We start from the raw sequence: 14,708 nt of genomic DNA on the forward strand, positions 1-14,708 counted from the left end.
CTTCTTATAATTACGTATTTATACTTGGTTATAGGTCAAAAAATTATTATTATTATATTTTTTAAGACAGAGTTTTGCTCTGTCATCTAGGCTGGAGTGCGGTGGCACAGTCATGGCTCACTGGAGCCTCAACCTCCCAGGCGCAGGTGATCCTCTTGCCACAGACTCCCGAGTAACTGGGACTACAGGCACATGCCACCACGCTTGGCTAACCATGGCTAACACCTGGGCACTGGCTTGTTGCCCAGGCTAGTCTCAAACTCTTCCCACCTTGGCCTCCTGTTGCTGAGATTACAGGTGTGAGCCACTGTGCCCAGTCAACATTTTAATTTTAAAGGAACAAAAATATAAATTATAGGATTTTTAAATCCATATTTCTATGATTAATTTAAAATCTTTAAAAAAGTGTAACTTTATATAGAATGTGAAATATTTTAGAAACATATGAATGATGTAATTGATAAAGAAACACTAGCTTCCCATAGTATCAAGTTTATACCTATTTCTTAAGTTGACTACCTTGAAGATTGTGGTATATCTCCATTTTTATGAGAGAATAAATAAATCTCCATTTTGATGTTTTTTTGTGTGTTTGCTTTTGTGTTTATGTGATTAGACAAATATAATGGTTGTAGAAAAGGTCTTTTTAACATCTTTTCTTTATGACTATATAATTTAAAAAATTGCATATTCTCTTTAGAATATTTTCTAAATGAGCGCTCTAAAATGTCACTTTAAGGCATAATGTTTGGAAAACATAATGTATTTATATTCTTGATGTAGATTTCAATAACATGCTAAGTTTTGCTCTGGTTGAATTTTTCCTGTATCCTCAGAGAAATTAATGACAATATTTTGACATAAGATTTTCAGATTTTGCATTATTAAAATTAGAGTTGCATAGAATAAAAGAAAGCAATCCTTTTACTAGTCCTAGGAAAGGATTAGATAAGCATGGCATATTTTATAAATTAAACACAGTTCTTATTTGGATCAAAAGTCTAAGCAGTTTTTATAGATTTCTCGGGTTAAATGGAAATGTATTCCATTTTTCATAATGTGAAAAAATGTCTAAATTTGTAATTCTTGTAATATTTGTATGCTGTAAGTGAGCTACCTCCACTTTATAAACTTACCAAAGTTCCTCCAGAGATACAAATTATGACTAATAATACTTGTTAACCAATTTAAAATTTTCCAGCTAAAAGTTAATAATTGATTAAAGTAGTTGTTTATCAACTTTGTAAGCTGGAATTCAGACACAAATCCTTAACCTTTTTAAATACTCCCTTTCTCCACTCCTTATCCCCACATCTTCTTCCCCAGTAAAGTCACAAAACCCCCTAAATTTAAGTATTAGAATTTTTTAACTTTGTAGATTCAGAGGGTACATGTGCAGGTTTGTTACAAGGGTATATTGCCTGACATTTAGGTTTGGGGTCACCTAGGTAGTGAGCATAGTACCCAATACATAGTTGTTGAATCCTTGCCGTCCTCCCTGCTGTGTCTCTGGTTCCTATCTTTATGTCTGTGTGTACACAGTGTTTAGCTCCCACTTACAAGAGAGAACATGCAGTATTTGATTTTCATTTTCTGTGTTAATTTGCTTAGGATAATGGCCTCCAGCTGCATCCACGTTGCTGCAAAGGACATGATTTCATTCTTTTTATGGCTGTGTAGTATTCCATAATGCAAATGTACCACATTTTCTTTATCCAGTCCACCAATATGGGCATCTAGGTTGATTCCATGTCTTTGCTATTATGAATAGGGCTGCAGTGAACATATGAGAGCATGTATCTTTTTGGTAGAATGATTTCTTTTCCTTTGTGTATATAGCCAGTAATGGGATTTCTGGGTTGAATGGTGGTTCTATTTTCATTCCTTTGAGAAATCTCTAAACTAATTTCTACAGTGGCTGAACTAATTTACATTCCCACCAACAGTGTATAAGCATCTCCTTTTCTCTTCAGCCCTGCCAACATCTGTTATTTTTTGACTTAAAAAAATAATTTCAAACTTGTGTTTTAGATCGGGGGTACATGTGCAGGTTTGTTGCATAGGTATATTCTGTGATGCTGAGGTTTAGGGTATGAATGATACTGTCACCCAGGTAGTGAGCATAATACCTGATAGTTAGGTTTTTAGCACTTGCCCCACTCCCTCTCTCCTCTCTCTAGTAGTCTCCAGTGTCTGTGTTCCTGTGTTTATACCCATGTGTACCCAGTACTTAACTCTCACTTACAGATGAGAACATGTGGTTTGGTTTTCTGTTCCTGCGTTAATTCGCATAGGATAATGGCCTCCGGCTGCATCCATGTTGCTGCAAAGGCATGATTTCATTTTTTTTAATGATGAATGCATAGTGTTCCACGGTGTATATGTACCACGTTTTCTTTACTGAATCCATCATGGTTGATCTGTGCCTTTGCTGTTGTGAATAGTGCTGCAGTCAATCTACGAGTACCTGTGTCATTATGGTAGAACAATTTATATTCCTTTAGAGAGATATATATATATATCCAGTAATGGAATTTCTGGGTCAATTGATAGTTCAGTTTTAATTTCTTGGAGAAATACCACAACGCTTTCCACAGTGGCTGAATTAATTTACATTCCCACAAGCAGTGTTATATAAACATTCCCTCTTCTCCATAACCTCTTGCCAGCATCTGCTATTTTTTGACCTTTTCATAATAGCCCTTCTGACTTGTGTGAGATGGTATCTCATTGTGGTTTTTTTTTTTTTCTTTTCTTTTCTTTCTTTCTTTTTTTTTTTTTTGATACAGGGTCTCACTCTGTTGCCCACGTTGGAGTGCAGTGGCACAATCTTGGCTCACTGCAGTCTCTGCCTCTCGGGTTCAAGTGATTCTCCACAGATGTGTACCACCATGCCCAGTTAATTTTTGTATTTTTAGTAGAGAATGGGTTTCACCATGTTGGCCAGGCTGTTCTTCAACTCCCAGCCTCAGGTGATCCACCCACCTCAGCCTCTGAAAGTGCTGGAATTATAGGCCTGAGCCACTGCATGCAGCCTCATTGTGGTTTTGATTTGCATTTCTCTAATGATTAATGATACTGAGCATCTTTTCATCTGCTTGTTGGCCACATGTATGTCCTCTTTTGAAAAATGTATTTTCACATCCTTTGACCACATTTTAATGGGGTTCTTTGTTTTTTGCTTGAAATTTGTTTAAGCCCCTTGTAGATTCTGGATATTTGTTTGGATGCATAGTTTGCTAATAATTTCACCCATTCTGTAGGTTTTCGGATTGCTGTGTTGATAGTTTCTTTTTCTGTGCAGAAGCTTTTTAGTTTAATTAGATTCCACTTGCCAACTCTCGCTTTTGTAGCAGTTGCTTTTGAGGACTTAGTAATAAATTCTTTGCCAAAGTTGATATCCAGAGGGTATTTCCTAGGTTTTCTTCTAGGATTTCTGTAGTCCTTGGCCTTACATTTAAGTCTAATCCATTTTGAATTTTTTTTTTTTTTTTGAGGTGGCATCTGGCTCTGTCACCCAGTCTGGAGGGCAGTGGTGCCATCTTGACTCACTGCAACCTCTGCCTCCAGAGTTCAAGTGATTCTCCTGCCTTAGGCTCCCAAGTAGCTGGGATTATAGGTGCATGCCACCACGCCTGGCAATTTTTTTTTTCTTTGTATTTTTAGTAGAGACAGGGTTTCACCATATGGGCCAGGCTGGTCTCAAACTCCTGGCCTCAAGAGATCTGCCAGCCTTGGCTTCCCAAAGTGCTAGGATTATAGGTGTGAGCCATCCCACCTGGCCATCTTGAATTAATTTTTGTGTATGGTGATATGTAGAGGTCCAGTTTCGTTATTCTGCATATGGCAAACCAGTTATCCCAGCACCATTTATTGAATAGGGAGTTCTTTCCCCATTATTTATGTATTTATTTTATTTTATTTTATTTTTTTATTATTATACTTTAAGTTCTGGGATACATGTACAGAACTTGCAAGTTTGTTACATAGGTATGCATGTGCCATGGTGGTTTGCTCAACCCATCATCTACATTAGGTATTTCTCCTAATGCTATCCCTCTCCTAGCCCCCACACCCCCCAACAGGCCCCGGTGTGTGATGTTCCCCTCCCTGTGTTCATGTATTCTCATTGTACAACTCCCACTTACAACTGAGAACATGTGGTGTTTGGTTTTCTGTTCCTGTGTTAGTTTGCTGAGAATGATGGTTTCCAGCTTCATCCATGTCCCTGCAAAGGACATGAACTCATCCTTTTTATGGCTGCATAGTATTCCAGGGTGTATATATGCCACATTTTCTTTATCCAGTCTGTCATTGATAGGCATTTGGGTTGGTTTCAAGTCTTTGCTATTGTGAATAATGCTGCAATAAACATATGTGTGCATGCATCTTTATAGTAGAATGATTTATAATCCTTTGGGTATATACCCAGTATTGGGATTGCTGGGTCAAATGGTGTTTCTGGTTCTAGATCCTTGAGGAATTGCCACACTGTCTTCCACAATGGTTGAACTAATTTACACTCCCACCAACAGTGTAAAAGTGTTCCTATTTCTCCACATCCTCTCCAGTATATGTTGTTTCCTGACTTTTTAATGATCACCATTCTAACTGGCATGAGATGGTATCTCATTGTGGTTTTGATTTGTATTTCTCTAATGACCAGTGATGATGAGATTTTTTTCATGTTTGTTGGCCACATAAATGTACTTTTGAGAAGTGTCTGTTCATAGCCTTTGCCCACTTTTTGATGGGGTTGTTTGCTTTTTTCTTGTAAATTTGTTTAAGTTCCTTGTAAATTCTGGATATTAGCCCTTTGTCAGATGGATAGATTGCAAAAATTTTCTCCTATTTTGTAGGTTGCCTGTTCACTCTGATGGTAGTTTCATTTGCTGGGCAGAAGCTCTTTAGTTTAATTAGATCCCATTTGTCAATTTTGGCTTTTGTTGCCATTGCTTTGGTGTTTTAGTCATAAAGTCTGCCCATGCCTGTGTCCTGAATGATATTGCCTGGGTTTGCTTCTAGGGTTTTTATGGTTTTAGGTTTTATGCTTAAGTCTTTAATCCATTTTGAGTTAATTTTTGTAAGGTGTAAGAAAGGCGTCCAGTTTCAATTTTCTGCATATGGCTAGCCAGTTTCCCAACACCATTTATTAAATAGGTGTTGCTTGTTTGTGTCGGGTTTGTCAAAGATCAGATGCTTGTAGATGTGTGGCGTTACTTCTAAGGCCTCTGTTCTGTTTCATTGGTTTATATATCTGTTTTAATACTAGTACCTGCTCTTTTGGTTACTGTAGCCTTGTAGCCTTTTTGATTTTAGCTACTCTACTGAGTGTGAAATGTTACCCCATTGTGGTTTTAATTTACGTTAGATTATGTTGAACACTTTTTTATGTACCTATCTGCTATTCTTATAACTTCTTTTGTGAAGTGTATATTCACTCTTTACTGCAAGGGGATTATTAGTCTTTTTACCCTGGATTTGTAGGAGTTTGTATATATTGTGGATATGTCTTCTTCTGTATAGCTATCTTCTTGCTTCTACCGTTTAACAGTAATAACAAAAGGATGTTATACATAAAAGATGTTGATACATTTAATACTTCTAAGCTGCTGGCAGTTTTGGAAGGAAAGTAATTAGTATTTAAAACACAGACTTTATAACTTTAAATTTAAAACAAAAATTACATTCTATTTTGTGTTTGATTTCAGGTGCAGTTAAAAACTAGCATTTCTAGTCAGTATGTAATTCGGATGCAACCGACTAATAGATGTCTTTCTACACTGGAGTGTGCAGCTGTTGCTCTTTCCATCTTGGAGAAAAATAATTACATACAAGAGGTACGTCTTTGGAAGGTTATAGTTTTTGAAAGTGGGAGTTTTCTTGGATTTTACATAGAAGATTTAGACATGCTTGTTAAATTTGTAACTCATGTGACAAGTAGAATCTTCTGTTTTAGAAATTTATGTACTTTTATAACCTTCTTTCCCCTCTGGTGTTTTTCTGTGTTAGTTTAGTATTCCAGATTGCATTATTTAAATATTCATACTAAGCTGTGCAAACATAATTTGTAATATGCTAAATTACAGTTAAGTAGCACAACATTAAATAGTTTTTTGGCTAGATTTTTCTTTTGGTGTTTTCTCTTCTCTTTTTGGTATTTTGTGTTCTCTTGTGCTCAGCCTTTTCTTCTTTTTAGTTAAAAGAACATTCTATAGCAACATTTTAATTTTTGCATCGGTGCCGTTATTTGAGGATGTATACTAACTTTCTGTTTCTCATATTAACTTTGCTTAGAATGTAAAAAAGACATTTTTCTTGAAATAAAAAGCGTAGAAAATATGAAAACATTATAACCTGCAATTATTTTAATTTCTATGAAAGCATGATGATTTCATATAAAATTAATAATCATCAGCAAAGAATAATGTTTCAGTGTGCTTACTAACATCTTAGTCTTTTGGAACATATAAGAAACTTAGCATTTGTAGCAAAAGAAAAAATAGCGAAATGAAACCTAAATTGTTATGGTTTTTTAATTATTGAAAAGTTTTGATAAATACAACTCAATAAGAAAGTCAGAGGGTAATAAGCACAAATAAATGGGATTTATAACTCCGCCTTCAAAACACTGCATAAACACATGGATGCACACACGCATGTACACACACACGTGAGGTACTCTTTCTTGCCTTCTTTCTTTCTCATTATCCATTATGGTTACAGTTATGAGTATGCCTTAAGCACGAAGGAAATTTCAATAACAGATGAAAGCTCAGTTCAGAGTAAATGTATTAGCTACCAAGATATTAATCCTAAAGAGAACAAAAAGATATCAAAAGCTAGGAGTGTTAAAGAATATTAGAAGCAGGCATGGCCAGGCGCAGTGGCTCATGCCTGTAATCCCAGCACTTTGGGAGGCCGAGGCAGGTGGATGATGAGGTCAACAGATCGAGACCATCCTGGCTAACATGGTGAAACCCCGTCTCTACTAAAAATACAAAAAATTAGCCAGGCGTGGTGTCGGGCGCCTGTAGCCCCAGCTACTTGGGAGGCTGAGGCAGGAGAATGGTGTGAACCCAGGAGGCGGAGCTTGCAGTGAGCCGAGATTGCACCACTGCACTCCAGCCTGGGCAACAGAGCAAGACTCCGTCTCAAAAAAAAAAAAAAAGAATGTTATAAGCAGGCATTGAATTACTTTTTTCCTCTCCTCTACCTTAAACTGTGGAAAATGTCAGAGCTGGAGACTTTTTTTTTCTTTTGAAAGAAGTAGGCTTTTCGTGTGTGTGTGTGTGTGTGTGTGTGTGTGTGTGTGTGTGTTTGAGTCTTAGACTTTGTTTTGGGTCTAGGCAATTTCACTTTCTCTGCCTTTGAAAAAAAATTCATGAAGGACCATAGATTCTTACTTTAAATGAGCAGGGAGTGTTCTCAGACACTTTTCCATCTCTAACCATGTCACCTACTCCCATGTCCCTAGCCATGAACATAGTACTTTATATACTCCATACGTATCTTTCTGTTTTGTTTATTTACTATCATCTCTGTATATTCTTAAGCAAATATATATACATACATGCTCTTCACAGGTGTCTTAATAGAGTTATGTAACCCAGTGCTGTTTTTTCAACTTGCTTTCTCTACAGTCTCTGCATTTTCTTTTTTGTTAATGTAAAACTCTAGGATCAGACAACATCAGACCAAACAAGGACCCATTGAAAGTTCAAATTTTGAGGGAAGAATATATTCCTTAGCTATAGATTTAAAGCTTACTTTTCTCTCCTTTTGGGTTCTGGAAAGAATTCTCTATGGACTTATATCTCTTATTCCCACAATTGGAAGTGGATCTTTACTACAATCCTAAATGTAACCTTTAATGTTAGTAATGGTGCTGGTTATGGTAATAGCAGTTGTACAATAATAGGGTTGCAGTTAAGGAAAGGGTTTGTACTACTACTACTACTAATTCTCCTAGTCCTCCCTTCTCTCCAGTTTTATAATATTTTGATGGTAATTAATGTACCATCTACTTGTACAAAAAAATAAATTTAAAAATTAATGTACTATTTTATTAGGAACCCTATTAGCTAAAAATGTTTTGGGCTTTATTTTACAAATGTTCTAGACTCTACAAAGTATTAGAATGAATTCTTTCAAAGTTAACTGATAAGGAAGTTTTTGAAAAAATGGTATAACATTGTATATTTAGGACAACTTTCTTCATGTTGTTTTAGGGCCTCTTCTTCATCAGCATTTTTTCATTCTTTCATTAATTCTGTTGTTTTATATAACCCAAGGCATTTGTTGATGACATAAAGCCACAGGCTGACTTGAATCTTGCTAGATTGTGCTTTGTGATATGATCTCTTAAAAAAAAAAACCAAAAAAGGAATCCTTATTGTGACAACTTGAGACTTGCAAAATACATTCTGAGTGTAATATGTAACAAAAGGCAAAGTTGAAGACAACGGAATGGTGACAGGACCCATTATCTCTTCAGCTTTTGTTATTGTTGTCTGTAGATAAAATTAAACATAAAGTCCCAAAGTAATAGTGAGGTATTAGAACCCTCATTCTGCTTGCTTTGGTTGCCAGGAGTCATTGTACTGCAGTGGCCAGGAGTAGAAAAAGGATGTTTGACAGTCAGACCTGTGATTTGGGAGGTACTGATAACATGGTGGGAGCATGAACAGAAGAAATACATAATGAAACATCTCAAGTTACTTATTATTACAGATGGCAAAAATTGCCTCCAGCCACAGTTTATAGTAAAAGCTGTTTTCTTAGCAGGGGAATCGCACATCCAGCCTTTTCAAAGCTGGTTACAAGAAAAAAATTAGCATCTAGTTACGATAATAAATTAGCATCTTTGTGAAATGCAGTATCAGTCTGCCCTGAACATAGGGGTTTTCTTTCCCTCCTGGGGAGGAAAGTGATGACACACACTTTTTCCCAATAATGTTTTATCAGGGGCATTCTAATAAAACCTTAAGCTGGTGGGGGAGAATAGGACATTTTCTTTTTCTTTTTCCTCTTCTCTTTGCTTCAATTTGCTTTGCTTTTCTTTTTCTTTTCCAACAGAGTCTTGCTCTGTCACCCAGGCTGGAGTGCAGTGGCATGATCTTGATTCACCACACCTTCTGCCTCCTGGGTGTAAGCGATCTTCCCACCTCAGCCTCCCAAGTAGCTGGGACTACAGGTGCATGCCACCATGCCCAGCTAATTTTTGTATTTTTTATAGAGATGGGAGAGGCGGGGGGAGTCTCATGTTGCCCAGATTGGTCTTGCACTCCTAGGGGATTTAAGTGATCCACCTGCCTTGGCCGGCCAAAATGTTGGAATTTCAGGCCTCAGCTACTGTGCCCACCAGAGAAGAGTCAATTTTCACTTGGCTTTATTCTATAGAGGCAGGGCTCCTCAAAATAAAGAATTTGGCACAGAATAGCTTTGTTAGTCTGTTGTCTCATCCTCACTCTATTCTAGAGCAGTTTTTCAAGCACCTGAAAGTATGGCTACAGGAAAGTAGCATGATGTGGACTTTGAAGTAGTTTTGAATTACAACTTGTTATCATCACTTTTTGCAAGTGGGCAGCCCACATAATTTCTTTGTACTTGTGTTCTTATCTGTAATATACAAATAGTTACCTCATAGTATTTCAAGAACTGAGGTAATAATGAGTAATCGCCACAGTTGTCAGCACAGGCACTCAAAAAGAGTTAATCCTTTTGCCCTTCTTTTCCTCTCTAATTTTTGCCTGTAGATTGGCAAAAGAAAGTCTGAACTAAAAGGTGGTGGCTTTCATTAGCTACTGCAGTATTTACAGGACTTTTCATACCTTGGAAGCCTTTAGCTTAGGGATCATTTTTATTACAGAACCTTCTCTACTTGTGAAGTTTTATCATAGGAATTTTTAAAGATAGATGTGGCAGAACCTCTTCTATAGCCTGAATGTTTTGACTGTACCCAATACCAGCGGTTGGAAGTAATGGTTCCTTGAAAACTGTCACTTTTCACATGCAGCAAAAAGGATTTACTAGGATAGGCTACAACTTTAAAGCTCTAAAGTTGAAATCGCGTAAGATGACAAAAGTTTATGCATCTCTCATGCTGTTTGTCCAGTGGGATTACCCTGAGGACCTCTGCTCATTGCAGTCACCCAGGCATCCATCCTGATGGAGGAACTATCTAGATAATTCATCCCACTTTCATCAAGGAAGGGGCAAGGAAGGTGGTGAATCCTATACCACTTTTAATGCTTCTGCCCTAAGGTGACACATATTAGTTGTACTCACATTTCATTAACCAAAGCAAGTGATATGGCTGTGCCTAACTTTAAAAAGGGATAGAAAATGCCAATCTGCTTATGTCTCAAGAAGGAGGTCTGGGCTGTTTGTGAACAGCTGTAGGGAGTACCAACAGAGATGGAGTGGGGATCTGATTCAGATCTGCCTGTTTCCAGAATTCATTCTCTTCATTACCTCAGTAAATTGATGAATCTTATCTTCAGGATGTAAAAGTTGGAATCTATTGACCATAAGAATATGAGTGTTCTTCTCTATACAAGAATCTAATAAATGTAATAAAATATTAATAGAATCTTCAGTTGTCTTGGTCTGTATGTAGTCCTAGGTATGTTTCCTAGGTACGATGTTTCAGAATCCAATCAGTCCACTGTGCTGACTCTGTAAAGTATGTAAAGTCATATATTGTTATTTTAGCATTCCTTCTCTTGTTTTCCGCTTTAAAATAAATTATGAGAACATGCCTAAGGAGTTTTCTACAATAATATTGTGCAGAGCCTTTCCAAGATGTTTACCTTTTTTCTTTCTTTCTCTTTCTCCATCCCTCCTTTCTTCCCTCCCTCCTTTTTTTCTTCTCTTTCCCTTTTCTTTTCCTTCTTTTTATTTCTTTTCTTTGGTTTCTCATTCTGGACTGGGTGCAGTGGCTGACACCTGTAATCCCAGCACTTTGGGAGGCTGAGGCAGGCGGATCAGGAGGTCAGGAGTTCGAGACCAGCCTGGCTAATATGTTGAAACCCTGTCTCTACTAAAAATACAAAAATTAGCTGGGTATGGTAGCGCATGCCTGTAGTCCCAGCTACTTGGGAGGCTGAGGCGGAAGAATCACTTGAATCCAGGAGGCAGAGGTTGCAGTGAGCTGAGATCATGCCACTGCACTCCAGCCTGGGTGACAGCGTGAGACTCCATCTCAAAAAAAAGAAGAAGAAAGTTTCTTATTCTGCCACCAAGGCTGGAGTGCAGTGGCATGATCATGGTCCACTGCCGCCTTGACCTCCTGCCTCAGCCTCCCAAGTAGCTGGGACCACAGGTGCATACCACCATGTCTGGCTATTTTTTTTTTCTTTTTTTTTAGAAACAGGGTCTTGCCATGTTGCCTAGGCTGGTCTCAAACTCCTGGGCTCAAGGAATCCTCCTGCATCAGCCTCCCAAAATGCTGGGATTACAGATGTGAGGGTGTATATTACAGTAAGGAATTGTATTTGCCTGCATGTAAGAGAGCCCTTACTGCAGTGGTTAATTCACGTGGGGTTTTCTTTTTCTCCTGTAAATCAGAAATGCTGAGGTGAACAGTCCTGACTGGGAATGCAGCTTGAAAAAGACTTCAGGGACAAGTTTTCTTTTCTTTCTATCATCTTATGTATTTGGCTTTAATCTTCATGTTTATTGTCTAGGAGTCATATGATGCTTGTCCTACCTTCAGTCATTTTCTAGGCAGGAAAAAAGGACAAAAACCTATGCCTGCTAAGTTTGTCCCCTTTAAAGAGTATCTCTAGGAGCCCCATCCCAGGACTTCTAGTTACATCTTCTTGGATAGATTGGGTCATTAGTCAATGTAATATTAGTAGCTGGACACATTGCTACCTTGAATATAATTTGAATTATTTTAATAAGGGAGAAAATGAATACGAAGAAGCAACTACTAGTGACTATCACAATTTTTAAGAGTTCATTATAAATTAAAGCTAATTAGCCCCTTTTCTATCACTTATGTTGTGCATCAGCCTACCAGAATGCTGGGATTACAGATGTGAGAGTGTATATTATAGTTGGAAATGATATTTGGCCACGTGTAAGAGAACCCTTACTGCAGTTGTTAATTCACATGGGGTTTTCTTTGTGGGTTAATAAGTTTTCATGTAGACATTGTGAATTTTTTTGTAGTTTATCAATCTATCAGTTTTTTCTTTGTTTCTTTTGTGATCCTGTAACAATCTGTTCAATTGTTTTTGCTATATTTTTGAAAACATCTACATCAGGGGTCTCAGGCCCAAGGAAGGAATCTCACCCAAAATATGTTTAAAACACTTGCATAGTGTTGTTATTTTTTTAATTTTTTAATTTGAATAATTTTAGGTAGAGCATATACTCCAGTTGTATTACAACCACCACTATTCTCAGTTGGCTTATAAAGATCCACCCAGTTTACTTGTTTCTGTTACATGGCTGGCCTATAGGTATTTGAATTTAGACAGGTTCAGATATTGTTAGAATGATTTCAAATGCACCAAAACCTGGGTATCTAACTTGTATGTGGCCCATGACACTAATGTGAGAGAAATAGCAAACTGTTTACCCATTGCTACCATCATCTAATTGTTATCAGGTGTCAGTAAGCTTGCATTAATTTGTCATAGAAACTGAATTGACTGTTTGATATACTAATCTTTGTATTTAAATGTCTCGTTTAGTCTGCTTGTTACAGATTCAGTTATAATGGCAACAATTTTTCCTGGTGTTTGAATAAGTTAATGTATAAAACTAATATCAGACTTTATTACCTATGTGGAAAATCAGTATTTGTATCTTTTTACTAAAATTCCTTAGTGTGATATTAAGGTATGAATTTTAAAGATATTATTCATCTAGAAATAATTACATATTTATCAGAGTGCCTACTGTTTCTCATAGTTAAAAGCCAATCATAATAAAAGAAACATAATGACTCCTATTTGTCAATGAAAAATGTAGATAGAATATCATGATTTGTCATAGACACTTTTTTAGTGTCTTTTTTTTTCTTAACAGACTTTGCTTCGCCCTCTTCAAGCTTTATGCTCTTTTCAACTTCAGCATGGTGCCCAAATTCGCCTCAGCAAGGAACACCTTCTGAAAAATGGATTATATCCTAAACCAATGCCAAAGAACAAACGCAAACTCAGGAAAATGGAATTGTTAATGAATAGTGTTAAAATTTAGTACAGTTATTCTTTTGGTGCTAGCTTACCTGTCTTCATCTAACAATACCAAGTTAAGTTTTCATATAGTTTAGGTCTGTAGGTTTTTGACTTGCTAAAGAAGAATGAGAATTGCATACTAATCTTACCCAGAAGAAGGAAGCAAACCAAATATTCATAAAAACAAATAAACAAAAATTCACTGGCTCACTGAAAAGCAGGATTTCATGTTGTACTTGTTTTTAAAAATGTGCCTCTAATACATGTTTTCAAACCCAAAATTAAAATGTGATTCGTTGTTGAGATGGGTTAGAAATTCTTAATCGTAAAATAGAAGGAAATTGTTGTAGTGGATTGGAACGGTGTTGTTTCCATTAGTGTTTACACATAATTAGGTGTAGACCAATAATATAAGATACCTACACTGGTTTGCAGTCCTAACTTTATAGTTTGAAGTAAGTAGCAAAAGAAAATATAATTACCAAGTTTTATTATTTTGTAAAATAGTATAAAGGAATAAGGAAACTTTAAGTATTATTTAGGGGCTAAATTTGAACTCAGCTAATATGATTTAAGTGCTCTATTCATTGCCCTGATTTTTAAAGAGGTGCATGTAATTTTGAAATAGCACACATTTTCATTTGTAATCACTCTGGATAAATTTGTATTTTTCAGTGTTCATTGAACAGGCTGATTGACTTTGGTAAACTTATTTTATTGATGTTTTCATATGGAAAATAATAAGTGGAATATGATACGACTGTTATTTTCGGAACATATTTCTTTAGGGCTATTTAAGATAACATTTTTAATGGGCAAAAACTTTCAATCTGAGAGAAAAAATTCCTCCTGCTTCATGGAAAAATATTTACTGAGATTTTGTATGGAATAAGAGACATGTATGTAACATATATTTATATTCAGCCCAAGTCTACTGCAATTATGTACACATCTTGGCAAGAAGAGGGGATTTTGTTTAGTCTTTGTTAATGATTTCTAGAGTTTCTGTATCTGGTGTTAAGTTGTAAGGAAAAACTAAACATGCAATTTAAAGGTAAACTTGGTAACTATTTATGGAGCATATACCAATGATTATTTCCCACAGTTTTCATGCTCGTTTGTTTATTATTTACTTGGATTAGACTCATTAAAAGCTATAATGCTGGTCACAATTAGAATGCTAATATTTGGGGAAACTATGCAGAAAATATTTTAAAGTATTAAAAGTTAGAGTGCTAGCTTCTATTGTTGATTTATTTTTGGATTTAAAAACAAATTAGGGTTGGGCCCATTTGCTCACACCTGTAATCCCAGCACTTTGGGAGGCTGAGATGTGAGAATTGCTTGAGCCCAGGAGTTTGAGACCAGCTTTGGCAATATGGTGAGACCCCATCTCCATACAAAATTTTTAAAAAAAATAATTAGCTGGATGTGGTGATGTACACCTGTAGTCCTAGCTACTTAGGAGGCTGAGGTGGGAGGATCACTTGAGTGTAGGAGATGAAGGCTGCGAGA

At 36.5% G+C, this 14,708-nt stretch overlaps 1 protein-coding gene across 1 annotated transcript in view; it reads left to right on the forward strand.

The window, feature by feature from the left end:
* The window catches only part of DTWD2 (DTW domain containing 2), a 167,126-nt gene extending 153,579 nt beyond the window's left edge, over positions 1-13,547 (forward strand). Inside the window, exons 5-6 of the mRNA XM_030926685.1 lie at positions 5,712-5,840; positions 13,045-13,547. Of these exons, the coding sequence (XP_030782545.1) occupies positions 5,712-5,840; positions 13,045-13,215 (300 nt within the window). The 3' untranslated portion in view covers positions 13,216-13,547. The remainder of the gene's footprint in view (positions 1-5,711; positions 5,841-13,044) is intronic.
* Positions 13,548-14,708: the final 1,161 nt, after the last annotated feature.

This window comes from Rhinopithecus roxellana, chromosome 3, assembly GCF_007565055.1.
Source record: "Rhinopithecus roxellana isolate Shanxi Qingling chromosome 3, ASM756505v1, whole genome shotgun sequence".
NCBI classification, from domain to species: domain Eukaryota; kingdom Metazoa; phylum Chordata; class Mammalia; order Primates; family Cercopithecidae; genus Rhinopithecus; species Rhinopithecus roxellana.